This window comes from Brachycentrus maculatus, unplaced genomic scaffold, assembly GCF_059751285.1.
Source record: "Brachycentrus maculatus isolate JH-2025_06_01 unplaced genomic scaffold, ASM5975128v1 h1tg000274l, whole genome shotgun sequence".
NCBI lineage: Eukaryota > Metazoa > Arthropoda > Insecta > Trichoptera > Brachycentridae > Brachycentrus > Brachycentrus maculatus.
Window position 1 is genome coordinate 331,075 of NW_028281025.1, and position 20,774 is coordinate 351,848.

General features: G+C 32.3%; 1 protein-coding gene across 2 annotated transcripts in view; it reads left to right on the plus strand.

The window, feature by feature from the left end:
- Window positions 1-20,774, plus strand: part of LOC148305465 (uncharacterized) — a 75,343-nt gene that overhangs the window by 5,765 nt on the left and 48,804 nt on the right. Inside the window, exon 5 of one of the 2 annotated variants that reach the window (XM_088266656.1) lies at window positions 814-1,449. The exons of the other annotated variant lie outside the window; for it this stretch is intronic. Within the exon in view, the coding sequence (XP_088122782.1) occupies window positions 814-1,280 (467 nt within the window). The 3' untranslated portion in view covers window positions 1,281-1,449. Of the gene's footprint in view, window positions 1-813; window positions 1,450-20,774 lie in introns of those variants that run through there. 2 annotated transcript variants of the gene reach the window in all.

The window sequence follows — 20,774 nt, forward strand, 5'->3', positions numbered from 1 at the left end:
ACAATGGCAAAAATTATATCTCCCAACGCACTTTGTATTTATCATACTTTGGGTCCACTCTTAAAAATTAGTATATTTAATGATTTTTAATATTAATATTTCGTGAAACAATATACTTATTTATTAGGGTTTAGTTTAGATAAAAAGATACACAGTTTTTATGTATTTTTAAAATTCAAAGAAATAATTAATTAAATAACTTAAATGTGGATTAACTTTATTTTTATATAATACTTTTTAGTAATTCAGTGTTGTCTTTCTTTTCTCTTGTGTTTTCATCTCCCTTACAAGTGTCATCTTCAGGGTGAATTGAAGATGGCTCTTTTACTATAAATATGAATCAAAATACGATTTATGATTCCAAAGATTTTTTTGTGACAGCTATTACACTTGCGAGCATTGTCTAACTATCGGACAATATCTTCACAAAGTGAAACAGCCATAACAGTAATAATACAGAATTATGAATATTATTTTGATTGGTGTTAGTAAAAATAGATTATTAAATCCTACAAAGTAAACACCGATTCAATAAATGGTCAAAGATGACTCCTTTAATGGAGATTCAAACGTCTGTAAAAAAACACAGAATAACACTAAAAACATTTCTACAATGCGTAATAGTGACTTTGAATAACTATAAACATTTTTTTACGGTCCACATCATGATGCGATAAATTTAAAAGTTTATCGAGATCCCCTTTGATGTTTCACTAAAATACGGTGAGTGGACCCATTGAGCGATAAAACGGTGCGGATGGAAGTAGGGACGGATTGCACTGTGAATGTTTGGTGTGTGTGTGTGGTGCGCAGTGGTGGGGCGATCGGGCGCGGCGGAGCGCGTGAGCTGCGGCGAGTGCGGGCGGCGCTACTCCAACCTGTCCAACCTGCGCCAGCACGTGCGGCTCATCCACCGCTCGCAGCCCGTGGCCTGCCCGCTGTGCGCGCGCTCCTTCAAGACGCCCCTCTACCTGCGGCGCCACACGCTGAGCCAGCACTCGGCGCGGCCCCCGGCCCCGCGGCCGCCCGGGCTCACGGCCCCCGCGCCTATTCCGGCCAGGGCCACGCCCGCCGCCTTGCCCCCCCTCAGAAAGATGACCAACTGCTCTTCTGCCGCCCCGGTGGCGGACAGAGGGCGACGGGAAAACAACGTCCTAGAGTGCATCAATGGAAAGACTGAAGATTTCGAGTGCATTAACGGAGAGCTGTCATCCGATTCTGGGGAGGATCTCATCATTAAAATGGAGGAAGATGAAGAGATTATAGATGATACTATGTAAAGTTGCTATTCATTTTAGAACGTTAGGCGTATATTGTAAATGGATTAGATTTGTTCCTTACGGCGGCGGTATAACTAGCAATTATCGCTTATGTTTATATATATATATCCCTTTTTTACATCATTCTGCCCATAATCGTTGAGTGTGATTGTACAAAGAAATGAAAAAATATATTTGATAATAATAAAAAATATTAATTAAAAGATGATTTTTGAGGGATCACTGCATGAATGATTAAATAATTATGATCTTGTAAATTATTAGTAGAAAAGAAAGGTAAAAGAGGAAGGATCGGCTTAGGAGATATAATGCTATACCGGAACTGGAATCTTCATCAACTATCAGTTCTCCTTTGAATTTAAGAGCGTATTGAAAAATATGCTAAAAAATGACATAATATGTATATTTTTTCACAAAATAATGTTTAGTCATTTTATTGTTTATTTGTGCTAAAACTTTAAAAAGTTATTGAAACTTTATTAGAATTAAGAAAATGCACACATTGTTTGTATCTATTTATAAATCACTTGCTTTGGTATAAGCCTCAAAACAATTAAATAAACCTTTTGAATGATTGGATAAATAAGAATAAATCAAAATACTGTTCGTACTGTAATGAAAAGTATAGGTAACATTTGATGTTACATTCTCGATTTTATTAGTGTATATGAATGTTTCCTTCTTAATTATTACTCCAGTTATTTTCGATTGAACTAACTAAATACAGAACTTTTTCTTTTGTGATAGTTATTGATATTCTAAATTCAGATTTTATACACCCGTATTAAAACCATTTTAAATTATGTTTATTTTCAACTTTAGACTAAAAATGAATGTTCATACAAGAAGGAAATTATATTTCATACAACTTTACGTATTACATATAATTTTTTGTAACTTTATGTATTATAATTTTTTCACTAAGATTAATATTTTTTAGCCCGTTTGAAAACAGGCAGGTGAAATTGAATTTATTGTATTTTACACTTATCTTATTTAAAAAATCTTATTTTAGACTATCAGTAACACCCCTTATCATATTTGAAAAATAGCTGTATTTAATTTATGTAAGTTCTGCACTTTTTTTCTCTTTCTAGAAACTTGGCTATATGTAATTGAAAAATACTAACTATACATTTAGTCAATTAGTGTGTTAAGTATTTGTATTATATAAAATATAAATCATACTATACAGATTTCGAAGGTTGTTGTCAAAATAGGACTTGTAGTGAAATTTGTGGATTTCATTGTATCTTAAATTTTTTAACCAATTATATGTAATAATGACTACACAATCAATAATTTAAAAGAATATTTTTGTTTATCATTTGAAAAACATCTCAATCCCAATATCGGTGGAAGTTGAGAATTTCTTTTACAAAATTTGTTAATTTATTGGTTTATTTATAATATTGTAAAAAAATATATAAATTTAAATTGTAAATCAAAATTCCCCAATCACTGTTCAGATATAGTTTGACATGCAAAAACTCACGGCTGACAGGTTGAAGGTCAATTTGTAAATATGTACTTTCTCTCTTGTATACAGTAATGATTATTTTTGTTTATCTTATTTTGTAATATTCTAATGGGTTAAGATTACACACCAAAATAATAATTTTTAATGTGATTAATGATTCTACACAAGAGCTAGGTATTATATGCTTAAACTCCTGTTTTAAATACAGTATTACTATAAACATTCTAACATTACGTGTCCGTATTAGTTTGGATTAAGTTTGGCACGTGTTTCAAAGCCATTTTTCAATATATGATAATGCATATGTTGTTATATTAATTGAAAGTGTATAGAGTAACTGAATTTCCTATAATCTCACATGTATTATTGCTGCACTTGACAAGATTGTAATGTAATGTATTTGTTTACAATAACTGTTGAATTTATTTAGAGTGCCTACTAATAATAATAAGCTGATCGTTTTAAACTCCTCTCGCGTATATTTTAGTTTCACACTGATATGATACTACTCATGGTGCTTAATTGAATGTAGTTTTAACGAGTAATGTTAATGCAGCAAGAATATATTAATTTACCACATTACCTCTGAAAATGCCTCATGTTTGATTACATATTTTTATAACAATGCCATATTATAATATATTATTCTGTTATTATTCTAATTCTACACAATCCACAATATTTATTTATAGAATACCGGAATTATTTTACCGAATTTATATTACTAACACATATTTATTATACAGCATATTTCACATACATTATTCAGATTTTTTTTATTATATAAATATACTTACGTATATATCAATGCTTAACTGATCTGTGAATGTATAATTTTTCCTCAGTAATTGCCACATGCATATTTATATTTTTATAATCGAATTGTCATATCAAATAACCTTTGATCTGCTTTTATAAAATTTCAGTAAATAAAGCATCTATCTGAATAGTCTTCTTAAAAAATTAATTTAACGCTAATGTATAAAATATATATACATTATTTTTCATGTATCTCATCTCTCTAGTCATTTTTTAAATATCGTTCTTTGGCATTCAATACCGCAAATGTGATGTGCTTAAAAAAACTAGAATGCGAGCTACCTAAGATTTTTTACAGTTTTGCTGTATTGCAGTTTTGCCAATTTGCCAGTTTTCGATTTTGTAAAAAGGAATGAAACGAGGAATAACAAAGGTTTTTTGGGTAATTTGGACACAGGGAGCGTATGGATGACAAGAGAATGACTAAGATAGCATACTTGGCAGATGCGAATGGGAAAATAGAATGAGGACGGCCAAGAAAGATTTGACGCTATTAAACGGAACCTGAAATCTGGTTGTGTCAAAAGTCTATATATAGGGCATGTATGATTAGACGCACGGATGTAGAGGAAGTTAGGAGTTAATGTCAGGTTAGGCGAGTAGAGCATTCCATCCTCTCTGCACACCCCTGCAGGAAGCGACGTGATGGTAATTTTGTAGTAGTGACAAAATAAATCCTAAAGTAATGTTGAAAAATAAATCTAAACATTTATTTACAATTTTTACTTAGAATTCTGTCTCAGTATTTTTACCATTGTCCGTAATTATGCATTCTTAGTAAATTTTTGCTTGGTATCGCACATTTCATGTTAATTAATCCATTACTTTCCGTAGCATTTGAAGCATGAACGCTATTAATTCATACTTAAAACTTGGTGCCGTTACTCTTAGCTTATAATGAATCGTGACTACTGTGAAGCATAGAATAGGCTCAAAGTATTGCTTAATTATTCCAAGATATTTATTTATTTATTAAGCCTCCACTCATTTACGAGTGATTAACCACCCTACTCATACGAACGTACGTGATACGCGCGGTTTTTCTTCACCATTCCGCGCTAACCCGTATGACCTACGAGAAAGGATATCTGTTCCAAAAATATTTAATGCGTACCGGATACACTGACAAATTTTTGGCAGGTTTCATACCTGACCTTTTTTTTCATTCCTTTTCATTCCGTTTCATTCCTTCATGTGTTAAAAAGATCAAGATAACACTGCGTTTATATGATGCAGTACCCTATGCAATATTGGGTGCGGATAAGGGTTTGAAGAAGAATATATGTACTATTTATTCAATACTATTTAAGATATTAAGTCTTTGTAAACTTTTTGTGATATTTAGTTTTTATTAGTATTACAATAAATTTAAAAAATATAATTATTTTGTGCAATGTTCAAAGTATTTTTCATGTAGAATATATAAAAAGCTTTTTGTTGTGGTTACTTTAAAGCCCCCTGGAGATGATCAGTGAAATTGTCAATAAAACCACAGTGAGAATCATGGCTGATGTATTTTTTTTTCTACTGACCATATCAGGCGGGGGAGGGGGTAAAAGTATTGCATGCGAAATTACAATGAATTATTTTTTGAAATATAATGTAACCACCTTAAAATCAAATTCTTTAGATTGTAATTGTTGCATGATTTATTTCATCTCATTTACCTTAATGACTAATTAAACATTTCTAATTGCAAAGATTTTCTATTCTCATTTTATTTAATACAGTGAAACTAGTAGTTGCCTTAAAGCAAATCGTTCCTCACAGTACCAATGACATGAATATATATTGTATTATAATATAAATAATATCCCCTTATTGTTGTGAATATGTTTTATTAAACTACAACAATAGTGATCAGAACAGTTTGAAACTATTACTTTGTATAATATTTTTTATAATTGATTTTAGGTTTACACCTTTTTTCTCAGCTTTTTTGATGTGCTATGTGATATTAATATTCGTTATTTTTATGCGAAAATCTTAGTTTTCCACTTCGCAAGGAGTTCTCTCATAGATTATAGTAAATCACAATGTATTGGACCTTTTAACCCTTCTCTTACGGTGCTAAAAACTTCCGGTGATATGTGTTTTGTTCACCATATGAAAATGTGATTTAAAAAGGGAAAAAATATAAAATTTTCTTAAATATTGCTTTTATTGAGTATAATTGAAGTTGCAATCCATCAATTTTGTAATGTTAGCTCTGGTAAATACCTAAAAAAGAGAAAAAAATACATTGCAATTGCTGCCGAAGCTGGCGCAGCAATACGACCACCCCGAACGACGACTTGTGCGCTACCAAAACGAGATCGTCGGAAAAAGTATGAAGCCGCGTGCACATGTACGTAAAGTGCGGCACGCACGAGAAACGTTTGTGTATTGGTGATTCTATCCCCGATTTATTTATTTCTGTCGCTGCAAATGAATAACTTTATATTAAAATACTTTTATGTAAGACGTAAAAGTATTACGGAAGAATACGAAAATTCTGAGCCCGTATCTATTATAATTTATATTGGTATTCTTATTTTTAATGTCAAGTTGCAGTAAATACATATCACCGGGAGGGGAAGGTTAAAAACATTTTTTTCCTAGGAATATGCCTCATATGGCAGTACTCTACAGAATACTAATTTATGAAACCATAAAAATTAATATAAAAATGAGGCGTTTGTGTGCATGTAAAGCAGCTTTTAAATAATGTATTTCTAAATAATGTCATATAACTATAATTGTCTGCATTTGTTTGTGACATTGTGATCTATACGATGAATGAGACAAATATGATATTAATAATATTTAGCATCAGTATATCTAAATATTCCAATATGTTTCCCTTATCTTTTAAGTCAACATTACTTGGTAAAAAATATATTAGCTTCGTGCGATGTCAAATTAATTTGTATGCTAATAAAATCACTTCATTAAAATAATCCCTTGCCAAGCGTTTTAAATAAATAATTCTCCAATCATATGTATTCACCACTTGAAAATATAGTAATTATATATTTTTAGCAACGGAAATTATTACTTTTCTATAATTTGGTATGACAATAATGTATTTTAGGTTGGTATAAATGTAAGGAATTTTAAAAATAAAATACAGTATGCATACCTATAATATTCCTAGATTCTAGTCTACAAATTGCCAACATAGATACTCCAAATAGCTATATAATAACGAGCTATTTCATTATTATTAACAACGTGAATATTTATTATGTAATGTATACCTCTAGTTGTAAGAAAATTATAAGAATAAAGATACAGCCTTTTGTATAAATTTTTTGTTTCAATTTTTATACTTATTTTACTCATATTAAGTGATTATATATATTAATATGTATTTATTTTGTTTGTTTTTTTAAATTTTTTAATCTTTGTATATGTTGATGTTTTCGTCTTCTTTATTTTTCATGTTGATTTTTATGTTCTTTTGAAATGTCATAAATTTTCAAATTTTTAATATAAAATGGTAATAAAAATATAGAAAATTGTTAATATAAAAAAAGTTTTGGGTAGTCTAGTTATCTTAATAGAAATAATATAGTACCTAAATTACATTTTCAATTTGTCCCTATTTGCCAACTGAAATATTCCGATGTTCAATTGAAATATAATACAATTATTATAGAAAACATTTGTTTTTTTACCACTTGAGTTTATTTTATGACGACTAGTTTCGGAAGCTAAGCTTCCATCTTCAGGTCTAAATGTAAACTATGTTTGTATGTTTACATTAAGACCTGAAGATGGAAGCTTAGCTTTTGAAAGTAGTCGTCATAAAATAAACTCAAGTGGTAAAAAAAAGTATTTTCTTTAATTATTTCATCATGTCGTACTACAATGTAAATGCCGAAACAATAAATAAGATATAATACTAAACCCAATTGGAAAAAGTAAAAGAAAATAAAATAAAGGGGGTTCTGTAAGTTTCTTAAAATATATAAAAATGAATTATCCTCACCCTTTGACGAGAATCTCAGGAGTCCAAACTAAATTCTCCCCCACGTCGATGAAATACGTTTTGTATTCTAAAAAATAGGAAATAAAATTCATAACTTTTTTTTGGTCGTAGATTTAATTAAGTGGGTATGTTGAATCTTAATATCAATTTCCCGACATGATTTGAGGGAAACAGGGCGCCGTCAATCTTAATTAACTCCCGAATTATCATAAATATATAACTTTTGTTTACATAATTGTTCCATTTTGATCCGACACAATTGGGTAAATAACGAAGTTTGCTTGGACTATCCAGAAAAGTTATTTGTATATCTTTTAGTTCTGTTTTTTTTAACTCTCGAATGACATCGTAAATATTATCGCATTTTTCAATATATTACGCACTTCTCAAGGCATTTCCTGTGTACATTTATCAAAAAATTGTTTATGGATTCTTGCACGTTTGTCGAAATATCACAAGTACGCGGTGCCCCGAAAAACGCGCTGTTTGAAACAAACATATTGATAAAGGTTCTGTTTTATAATAAAAAAAAGATTTATTTAATTACGATTTAAACAGAGCAGCGATTTTTCACAACCCGACATTCTCTTCCCGAAATTATATACTTGTTTGTGTAGTAATTTTCCGCAACCAAGTATATGTCCAGATATTGAATGAAAATTAATTGATATTAAAATTATTCGAATTATGTAATTATTATTTCCTTACATGGGGGGTATTTAGTTAGAGCAAATGTGTAGTTAAAAATATGGTTCTCAATAATGATGTTTTTACTAGGGAGGAATATCGAATTGATCATACTCTACATATAAAAATATGTTTTTAGATACTCAAAAAAAATATATTTTGCAATTTCTTTTGCAAAATTTGTTTACCAAAAAACTATATTTTGGTGGGGCAACATATAACGTCACGAGCGGATAACTCCGTATTTGCATTATAAAACCGTAATCTATTTTATTTACGCCACGCGCGTCGGATGGTCGTGTCTAATGTGCAAAGGCAAATAGCCGCAAGCTAAAAACAGTATCTTTGACATAAACGCGTTTATAGTAAACTTAAAATAGTGCTTTTCGCCAATACATGTATCAAATTAATATAATTTTGCAGCTACTTGGATAATGAATATCTCAATAAAGGAAAGAGATAGAGGAAAATCTGTGATTTTATATGATAAGGCCAGTTATAAGAATGCTTTGAGCCGTATTACGCTAAACAGCCGCAACTTGAGTTGCGGCTAGTTGCCTTTGCACATTAGATGTGTACCACTACTATAAATACCGCAAGGTTAGGGTTTATTATGGGTAACTAATGAAATTATTATTTTTTGAAAGCATAATAACATCACACCTGTTAACGTCATAAATTGTCTTTATTCCCGTAATTTAAAAGTTTAATGCTTTACAACATTTTTATTTTTTTATAAATTTCTATTAGAATGATACCGATTGTTTCGAGATTTTTTTTACCCTATTGATCCTTTCATTGCCACAACTTTTTTTTAATACGTCATACTTTTCCGTGCCGAGCGCCGGATTTTTTATATTAATTTTTTCAAGTTTAAGTGTTTTTTACAATAGCAATATTGGAACATCTGGAGATATCTTTCGGAATAATCATGACATCCAAGATCAATAAATTTTTAATAAATGTTTTACTTAGTAAATACCACTATTTCTTAAAATCTACTGTGACACGTGTTTCGATGCATTCCTCATCGTAAACGGATTCGCGGGGTACCGAGCATATAATTAGCTACCTGTCAGTTAAAAGATTAAATACAATAATAATGGCATAGGTAATTTCATTTCTTACGATTTTATCGTTTATGTAATTAGTGGATTTCACGAAAAATATAATTAACCTTCAGCTAAAACCACCACAAACAAATTAGGAACCCGAAAGTAATAATTTATTTTGTAAAATTAATTTATTATTTATACTTACAAAGCTTTCTGAAAACCGCAGTTCCTAATTAGTTTCTAGTTAGCCGGGAAGCTGAAGGCAGTAAGGTGGTGGTCTGTAATTAAAATATTTTCTCCTTTTGTACAAACTCGACATTAAATTTGACTAAATTGCTTCGTTTTTATGTGCGGTCAACCTGGAAATAAAATCGACTACGTTTTGTAATTCGGCCTCGAGGTGGAATGCTCCGAGAAATGTAATATTATACAGGGTGATTGGTAGATTTGTACTATTTTATTTTACCATACCACCCACGCGAGTGATTAAAAAACTATAAATATTAAAAAAATACTACAATTATGCTAATTAATTGGGGAAACCGCAAATCCGATATATCGGCTTTCCGTACTAGAAATACCGGATCCGTCGGATCTGACGTCATGATTTATAAAAGTATCAAATATTATACGTTTTGGACAGTTAGGAATTTTTTCGAATTATATCGAACACGTTTACTTTTGAGTTATTTACAGTGTAACCTCTCATAACGAGTATAATTCGTTCCAGAACCTTACTCGTTAAGCGAAACACTCGTTAAGCGAAACATTTTTTTTTGTTTTGACGGGCCCGGCAGATTAGTGAATGTTGTGAAAAAGAGACTTTCCTTTCTCCTTAACTCATGCGAAATGTCGCTCGTTAAGGGAGCAGCTTTTTCACATTTTTTTAGCTCGTTATGCGAATTACTCGTTATGAGAGGTTCCACTTTGTTCATTTCTAGCATAATAACCCCAAAAGTCTTGGTAGCCAAAGGGTTAACTATGGAGTATCCGCCGTTCGCCCTTGCCGCTGCTAGGAAAACCTTAACTCGTTTTATTCCAGTCGTTATATTTCATTTATAAAAGTGTGTAAGCTGTCAAAATCACGGGTGCGTTTTGTAAACAAACCTCCCGGATTTGGAACATCTCAATTTCTTGTTCCTGTTTTTATGGAGACACGATAAAATTGACACCGATTTGACGGATCTACCTCGCTACCGAATACGTGTTTGTCATTGAGAGAGATACCCGACGGATTCCGTGTTTCCGTTCTCTCCCTAGTTCTCTAGTAAAATCGTAGCGCTAAAGGGTGGCGCAACGAAAATCGCAGTTTTGTAATTCAATGAAAATTTTTATTTTATTGAATTACATAATTAGCTCATGGCTTTTTTTCATGTAACGCTGTGGAGCGGTGTACCGGCACCTTTTTTAATGTTAATTTTTATTTTTTATTTTTCAAAATCAATTAAATGAAATAATGTTTGCGTTTAGGTAATTACAATCTACATTTATATAATGCATCAAAATGATGAAATATGGTATTTTAATAAATATTTTAATGATATTTGAATCTATTTTTGTTGTTGTAAAAAGTAAAAAGCTTGTCATGGAGCGAGTTCCGGGATCTTTTTTGTTTAAAAAAAGGGTTGCATATGCTTATTCACAAATGAAAAAAGGTCGTTTGGTCACGTAGGATCCTGTTACGGATGTCGATTGTTTTGAACAAAATTTTCAATAACGAATTCATATAAGTGCATACGTATATCTGTAATGATACGAATGGTGTTGAATTGAAGGGGCGTCGCAAAGCAGTATTTTCATACATATTTTATTTACCATAAAATTTTCACTTAGTTACGAATTCACAAAAGAATATGTTGTGTCTCTTTAAATACTACTATTAAAAACATATTTTTGTATTCAAAGTTATTGATATTTACAATATGACGAACTAGAAAGTAGATATTATATGCAGGTTTTTACCAGTGGTACGTTAATGAAATTCGATTGACGGCAATTCAATTTCGCATTTTAAAACATAATTTTATTAATATTTATACCATTTGCAATTTTGCAATTAAAGTGTCTGAGGTGAAAAAATCTGCAAAAATACTAAGTTTCTTTCTGGTTTTTAGACTTTTGGCGTACAATTGAGATTTAATGTCACCCCAAATTTGTTTTAATTGGCTTGGTGTGGTTTTTCGAGGAGTCATTCAACCATTTTATTTCTAAGAATATGGTTAAAGAGTTTCGTTCAATGGAAGTGACATCGCTTCCATTTGTTCTAATTACACCGATGACAGTATCCTTTCTTCTCATCGATTTACACCAATTGCTGTTCTTGTTGCGCCACCCTATATATTTTCATGTGTTTTCTTATAGTCGTACTTCACTATGGTATATTGTATTCCATACGTGGAAATAGCTTTTCACGACTCGCTGAATTAACGTAGATCACGTTATTTCGATACGAATATGAATTTCGAGAATTCATGAGCCTCAGTGCATTTCTTTTCCAAGAGAAATTAAAGAGATATCGCGTCATGTTTTTTTTCCTCTCAAGTTTGCTTATTAACACCACCGCAACATATTTTTTCCTTTGATACGATGAATTCATATTTCCATAGTGATTTTCTCTCTCTTCGTTCGCAATGTGGGAGTTAAAATACCCTGGAGTGGTACTCGCTTCCTAAGAAAAACCCCACCCCTGTCGCGTTAGCGCCCGCAGATCACACGCGACATGTCATATAATTTTGACTGGATACGGACTCGTACTTATGTTTGTATTCCACGTACATATTTCGTTTTATATCTGACGATCAGTGGGGTCGACTTTTATCGCGGTCGTATCTCAAAAGAAGCTTCACTTTACACGTCCAGCGAATAAAGCACAATGTGCCCAAAACTTCAAAAGGATTTATCGAGGTAATTAATTATTTGCATTGTAACCGAGCTAATGAACGGACATTATCTAACTGAATTCGTGAGTAGTTAGCAAAAGTAATGGTATGCCCTCGGTATAAATTCACGTTAATTCTAACCGTTTTAAATAAACTACTGATCATTTAATTACTAAAATTTATATTTGATATAAATATAATACTTGTTACCTATTTTCTCAAGAGGCTTTTGAATGATGCAAACTGTCTGAAATACCAAACAGGATGCTGACCAAAAAAAGTCCGAAAATCAAAAATACTGCATTCTAAATAGTTAGAGAAACCAACGGAATTTTTGTTTGACAATACTCATGTATGGGATTATTGTGACGATATTTTTCATACCTCTTTTCTGTTGTTGCTCACAATAGGTACCTAATGATGAACCATTATTAATTAAAATCCCGCTTTTCACTTCTAAAGAAAAGTATCTTTAGAAGTGAAAATTAGTAATTAGTAGATAAAATCTTTAAAAAATATCATTAGCATTGGGTAGGTTTCCAAGTGACATTATTGGTCTTTTAAATATTAAATATTACAAAAAGACTTGTTCATAAACTGCATAAAATTGAAAATAATGTTTTCAGCCGTTTCACAGTATATAAAATAATCTGGGGCTCAAATCTTGCGTACATCCAAATAAAAGAATCTCTGCTAATTAGAAGCTTTCCCAATCCAACCGTAGATGGCTCCAGTAAACTTAATCATGAGATTAAAGATATATGTAGGAGTTCCTAAAAAATTGTAGTGTGGTTGTCAATCATGGGTAGAATGGAGCACGTGTGTAAAATGATAAATAGTGAATGTTGCACTTAATCAGCCTATGCCAGGTCATAAGCCTTGTAAAAACCCAGACCTGATGTCAATAATTAAATATTAACTTAATAATGGTTAATAGATTTATATTATCCACTGACACTTCGTGATGGAATTGCATTTTAATATATTATTAGATTAAAACCAATATTTTTAGCTTTTCCACTTTATTTTTATTTGACCAGCGACCGGGTTTCGTCGTTACCGACATCATCAGACTGGTGATGTCGGTAACGACGAAACCCGGTCGCTGGTCAAATAAAAATAAAGTGGAAAAGCTAAACATATTGGTTTTAATCTAATAATATATTAATAATGGTTGCTAAGAAATTGTGGCATTTACTAAGTAAAACATTAATTAAAAACACTAAGGAAAGTTGATCAGCCCTCCGCCTCAGGTACATGTCCAGGGTAATATTGAATAAATATTTAAGTGAAAAAAATCTCTCGTATTTATTTGACCCTCTTCCTGGGAATCGAACCCGGGACCTTCAGTACGGTAGCCGAGCGTGCTGATCATTACACTACGGAGGCGGACTATAGAGTAAAAATGGTATAGAGAACTTAATACAAATCGCTCTTTTGTAAAGTAGCGTTTCTGCAGATCCCGCTTTATTCGTCGTACGTGTCAATTTGATCACACCCGGAGGATTTCAGTTGGAGACGTTAAAATTGGACCAGAAACATGCGGATTTCTGGGACTTCCAAGTTTATGACGGTGAACATTTGTTGAAAATCAAGGTAGAAATTTGTGTTAAATGTGGTGCGTCAGAAACCGCGGGGTCGACGAATGTCGACAATTCTCTAGTCCGTGGTCGTAAATATAAAGCTGCACTTAAACGAATAGTTCCGCTTTCCTCTCTACTCGGGGTTGATTATTTATTTATTTATTTAAACGCACAGAAAAGAAATATGTACATTGGCGGGCTTAATGCTAAAAAGCAATATCTTGCGACCAACCAAAAACAGACAAGTGATATTGGTCAACACGTTTGATACCTTATATAGCTGTTTGCAATCAGAGGGTAGATAGTGCTTGAACATAAATTACCAATTACTGCTGTATTAATTAAGAAACTACTTTATATTATAATTAGGAATGCAAAGAATAAAAAAGAGTTTAGGGAAGGAGGTAGAGGAAAAAGCTAAGGAATGAGGTTTGATGGACAGGTAGGATTCTAATGATAGATAGTAATGTCTCAGACGTTTCTTAAAAGTTATCAGAGAAGGTGCATTTTTACAAGGAGAGGTAATTCATTCCATAGTCTGACCGCTTGGACAGAGAAGGAATTACTGAGGAATGATGTGTTATGGCGAGGAATGGAAAGTGTTCTTTCTTGGGAAGAACGAAGTGATAGACCATGATCTGAGAGGTATATTTACGAGTAATTTAATCATTTTTATTTTTTTATTTATTATATTTCATCATTCTTCTTATTTATTTCCAGCATTTCATTATTCTTGTTATTTCTTGCATTTAATCATTGTTGCTGTAATCAACACGTTTGCATTTTTACCTTACGAATTTTGAATTGTTTTTCGGAATGAAAAATGTGATACACATACTATAAATCTTCTTTAACCACACTTTTTTGTTTGTTTATTTGATTTAAAATTCTCTGCCCTTCAAATAAAATAGCATTTTCACACTTTTTGATGCGAAGTAAAACTACACAATATAAACATGACATCAACAATGCGTGTGTGTATGATGTGCCTCGGTCATGTGACGCCATTTTTGAGATTTGATTTAATGGATTTTTTTCTTCTCACATTTCTTGATGGAAATCCATTCTTATTTAATATCTTCAAATATAAAGAATAAAAAAAACATGTCCACGTTTCTGGAGAGACTCCTTGACGAGTGAAAATACTGAAAATGGACCATTAAACATTGCATATTTATACCAAGGTTTTAATTAGTATTTTAAGACGATAAGTAGTATTTTATTTTTAAAATGATTTTTTGCTGAGATATTTTGAAAGCGCTATAATTGAGAAAAAATCACCATAATATTTATTTTATATCATCCTGGACTGGTACCTGAGGCATAGTAGGTACTGATCACCCTACCTTCGCTTTAAAATCTTGATAACTTTGTGTCGATGTGACGCAGTGCCATATGTACCATCGGGTGCGGATGCTGGTAAAAAAAAAATGAATAATTAAAAAAAAATTCCAACGTCACCTGAAAAGTTGATTTGTAAATCGTGTACACATATTGTACGGGTATGTTCGAGCTGGAACCGGATGCTGGCAATTAGCGAGCAAAGCTAAAGAGGATGGTTCGGGGAGGTGTCGTGTCTCCACACAACGTATTAGCAGAGCGCTTCCTCGGATATCACCGTAATCCGTAATCACTCGGGTCGCTTCAGTTTCATTCTCGCTTTAATTCTTTTCCCTAAATAAAACGTAAACGCTGTCTCGTCCGTGGACTGTAATTAAGAGTTGCTTCGACATTATTCTCTTTAGTATGGTATGATCATTATTTATCTACACAATGTACCCCAGAACATGTTTTAATTAAAGGCGGTGGCGGTGTTATATCATGTTATAATCCGGTTTCTTTTGCGTCACAAAAAATAATATACGTTCCAATTTAAATATGTTTTCTTTGATCATAAAAATTAAAAATATTCTAGACATACTTTCCCATACGAAATATTTTTATATGTATACATTTAATACAAAAAGAAGTATTCACATAAATCTTCTTCATCTTCTTCTCAGTCACTTTCTCGTGACTGAGGATCGTGACTATCATGAGAATTTTTCTCAGTTTGTCCCATTCAGCTCCCAGAGAATAGACAGAGATAGAAACATGCCTCCAGCACATCTCAATGCATCGATTTGCTTTCTTTACCTTAAAGAATCTAAGTTTCGACTCCATACAAAAAATTGAGGATACCTAAGACTTAATAAAAGGAATAACACGCAAAGCCTGTATTTTTAGAAGCTTGTCTGCAGGTAGGATAGTGAGGATAGGGAAGGTAAATGTTAAAAATACATCACAAACACCCAAACCAATTGAAAATAAATATATCTTGAATTCATTTTGCAATTATCGGGAATCGAACCCGCGATGCCGGTTACGCAGTCGAGCGTCTACCCAACTACGCCACAGCACCTGTCTTTGGATAAGTAAACTAAAATAATATCTTATTTTGGGGCATACATTACTATTTACACCAGGGATGGGGAACCTTTACATTTCTAAAGGCCACATTTATTCAAGTGATTCAATATAAGGCCGCGTTTGTAAAACAATTAAGTCAATCCACAGCCCGAGTTTTGCAGGCACGAACATATGAAAGCTAAATTTTTGCATAAAAAGATATTTAGATTTATTTAATAAAAAAATAACCAAAACAAGCCAAAAAGCCGCACCTGAGTAGTCAAGAGGCCGCAGGTTTCCCACCTCTGATTTAGACGCTAGTAAGATTTCTAGTAAGATTTTTTTCAGTAGACGGTTCAATTTTTCCGGTAAGAGATATAGACACGTTAACTTTTTAATTTTTTCTTGATATATAAACGCTTTGAATATCTGAACCTTTTTGGGTCCGAATTTTTTTCAGAACGTTTATCATTTCAGAATCTTAACTTTTCCCGTTAAACACGCATTTCGTTTTTTAAGTTATTCTCGGAAGAAAAAAGGATCCTTTATCAAGTGCATAACGCTGAGTTTAAAAACATATATACTCAAGAATTGTGTATATTTTGCTAAGCGTGTTTTATCTCTAAAGGGTACATTGAGCCCTTCCCGACGAAACATTGTAAATAGCGTCTTGAAATATGTTGGGGATAAAACCTCGTGTAAGGTAATTATTTTTTTCTTTTTCATCTTTTTTTATTTTTTGTTTTCTGTTAAAGTCAAGTATTTCTAGTTTTAATCTAATTTTACTTCTTATAATAGCTATTGTATTTTTCCCAGTGCCCTTTTACTATGACCCAAAATAAAATGTAAACCCACACACAGGCCATGCCTTTGAGGGATCTTTTTTGTATTTATATTGTTTTTTTTGTACTTGTATATATATTACATTGTGAAATGCGAAAAAATTTAAAATAAAGATAAAAAAAACCTGAAAACTTTGCATTTTTACGCGGAAAACATTAATATATGTTTTTAATTACAATAAAATACGATATTATTTCCTTAATTTATTTTGTACAACGTTTTAAAACGACTCATCTCCAATGCAGGAGTACAATAATGTAGTAATAAAATATTTGGCTAATTTATACAGCGCCATTTTTACCAAATGTCGTTTCAAGGGCGCTGTTTTGACAGTGCTCTATTCGATACATGACACATTAGTACATGTAGTGAACGCTGCTTAAAAATATCTCTTTTAGTTTATATTACATCACTGTATCGTATGTATAAGTAAAGTTGTAAAAAACTGGTAAATCTATTTAGAATAAAAACCAACTGTTTAACACCAATTTTAAACCGTTTTAACAGCAACTTAAAATTGGTAATATGCAAACAAGTAACTCATCATCACGCCGCTTCACCGCAAGGGTAGGCAGAGAGAATAGAACGCCTTACAAATCTGTCTTTGCAAACAATTTTCGCTTCATTCATGCATATCTTCATATATACCCGCCGATTATCCCGACTCCTGACCTGACCACTTTCAAGTATTTGAGATGATCATGCCAAGCTTTGCTCGATCTTCCTCTGCTTCTACTTCCAACTACATTCGCTTCATACATTTGTTTTACTGTTCTTTCTTCACCCTATCATTCCACGTGCTCAAACTATCTCATCGCACCTTTCTTTACTTTATAAATTAATTTTTTTCTTTTCTTTCGATTTTGATTAATTTATAAAATAATTCGTTATTTATTTGTTATAAATTCATTATTTTTTTATCACGATTCCCTACATGTATGTCTCCCATGAAATTTCCTCCTTTTGTCGGTTTTATATTTTACTTTCGCACGACGAAATTATTATTCAGTTTTTTCCTTTTTCCGCATTATTTGACGCACTCTCGTGGGAATACGTACATGTGTGTGGTTTAATTTATTTTCATATCCACTTCTGTCATCCTTTCACATGTGTGTATAGTAAGTAGTATAGTTCCCTGACGCGAGAGTGATACTCCACAGATGATGGCAAATGAGCGTTGTTTGAGCGGAATGCAAATCATGCTTGATTAAAACTTACGCCTTGGTAAATCAGAAACCTCGCTTCCACGACTCGCAGTTCCCCTAAGCCGCGCTTCCGATTTTAAACAGGCGCGAATTAGCCTGGAAAAATAACACACATCCGTCTAAATTACACCAACGACTCGGTATTTCGCCAAATGCCGGGGTCTTTTTTTATCGTAATACATGTCGTACCCCTAGATCGAAAGAGTGTCATCTAAAAAAAAACTGTTTTTTTAGGAGAGAGGAAAAACGTATAGTGATATCGCCTTATGTAATAGAAGTTTCCTTTTTTTATGAATGGACAATGCATATTAAAGAATATTTACATAAAAACATTTCATACTTACCAACTAACCACCACGCCGCTTCTCCGAAGGGGTAGGCAGAGAGAATCGAACTCTTTTATTCACCAAAATGAACATATTGTGCTATATTTTGAAGAATATTTAAGTTGACGGTAAATATATCGGTAAATGTAGACGGTATCGGGTAAATGGATATATGCGTCTTCGTTTGTAGAATCCGAAGAAGTGATTATCTAAAAAAAAAAACAATTTTTGAGTTGATACAGTTTTGATCTAGGTGTGCGATATGGCCGTGGTTATGTAAGAAAGCGTCAAGCACACTCGTACAATGAAATGATTGTTTTCATTTTTATTTTTGACTGGCTGTACCCGGCCACGCGTTATGCGTCTCAGTCTGATTAAATGAAAAAGAAAAAAAACGTCACATGACGTTTGTTCGAAAAAAATGTTTGATTTCACAATGCTTGTGGGTATACAATATTTTAGCGGCTGTCCACTATGACAAATTTTAAGCATTGCCTGTGGTGCTGTGACTTTCAACAGGACAGTTCATGGAAAACTGTTTTATCACTGGTAAAAATACCAGTCGCAGGTATATAAATACGCGCTTTTTCGAATGCAACATTCTGTCAAACTTTCAAAGCGATCTGTGAATAACTTTAAACAGATTTAAGATTTTGAACAAACTTTGTAATTTGAGGTTTTATTAATATAGATATTCATATAATGTGCGTGTATAAAAAGAGATATTTTGGTGAGAGAATTTAATGCTCATTATATAAAATTATCATACTTATATTTTAATAACGTCCGAAAACACTGAAACTGAATTCATCACCCAAGGGATTGTTATCATGATGTACTATATAAATATAGAGACGCCTGAAAAGATGTTTTTTATTATTTATTTATCTTATAATTTGACCTGTTATTTTATTCACAAATAACTGTCATAAGACCCAGACTTCCATATTCTTTTCGTATGTGTAAGTGGAGAAACCCACATCTGTGAACAAGGATTTGGACACACTTAAAATGTTGTGTTATAACTCTTTATTAAGCATCCCTTGTGTAACGGTGCCTGAATGTTTGTTTCCCTGCGTGGGAAATGCTTTTTATGGCTTTTTGAATACACTTCGGGGTATGAAAGCTCGCATTTGTGATGGTGCATTTTTGCATGCTGAGCGGAAATTACTCTAGGCGCTTTATGTATTTTGAAACGGAACTAATTATTCGGAAATAAAAGAAGCCTAGTCTGTTCTCGTTAATATCTGTGGGGTTATAGTATTCACTTTGCTTTGGTCACATGCGACACGCGTCGTAAAAATATGTATGTTTTGTTTTGATTTGAGTTTTTTTTGTTTTCTCCTTCTTAACCTCATTCGCGCTCAGTGGTGCATAGGTCACTCCATAAAATCGATGTCGATTGACGTTAATTATATTACGACAAGGTTAAAAGTCCTACGCTTTAGTTACCAGACCAGGGTAATCTTAAATAAATATTGTGGTGCAAAAATAACTTATAATTATTTTCACCCCCCCCCCTCCTGAGAATCGAACTCGAGGCCTCAAGCATGGTAGCCAAACGCGGTAACCATTACGCTCTGGTTGCAGACAAAAGTTTTTATAACAGAAAGATATCGGCATACAATTTTCCTGTTATATTTTAGATAACTCGATTGGTATTTTAAAGTTCAGTTATTTTCTTGAACATATTCTGTATACAGATTTCTGCATGAAATTTTAAATGTATGAACTATATCGGAATGGTGAAACACAAGGTTATGAAAGAAAAAAATTAGCATTTTTTTGAAATGTGATGTTACTACTTAAATGATTAATAAATAAATATATTTATAAAACCTCTAGTTAAATTTAAATATGTAGGTAATAAGTATATAACAAAAGGGAAAAATTGTTTGATCACTTTTTAAGTTCTTGAATGTTATATTATTGAACAATTTTTTCTCTGGTTGTTAATCCCCTTTCTTTAATTTCTGCGTAGGACTTGTGTATGCAGTCGCAAAGAGGGTGGAATGATATTTTTTTAAAGGCCAAACCCTTATCAAACTGTCATAATTGAGTTAAAATAAAACGTAAGCGCACTCCGAAACCATTACTTAAGGTTTGTTTTTACATAATCTCGCAGATTTCTCTTGCCCCGTGTGAAATAATGGAAAGCCACGTGAATATTTTTTATGAAAACGTGATTTCAGTGCATTTAATAATCTGCGTCAATCTGCTTACACATTATCTCATTGCTAATTGCTATATTGGCAA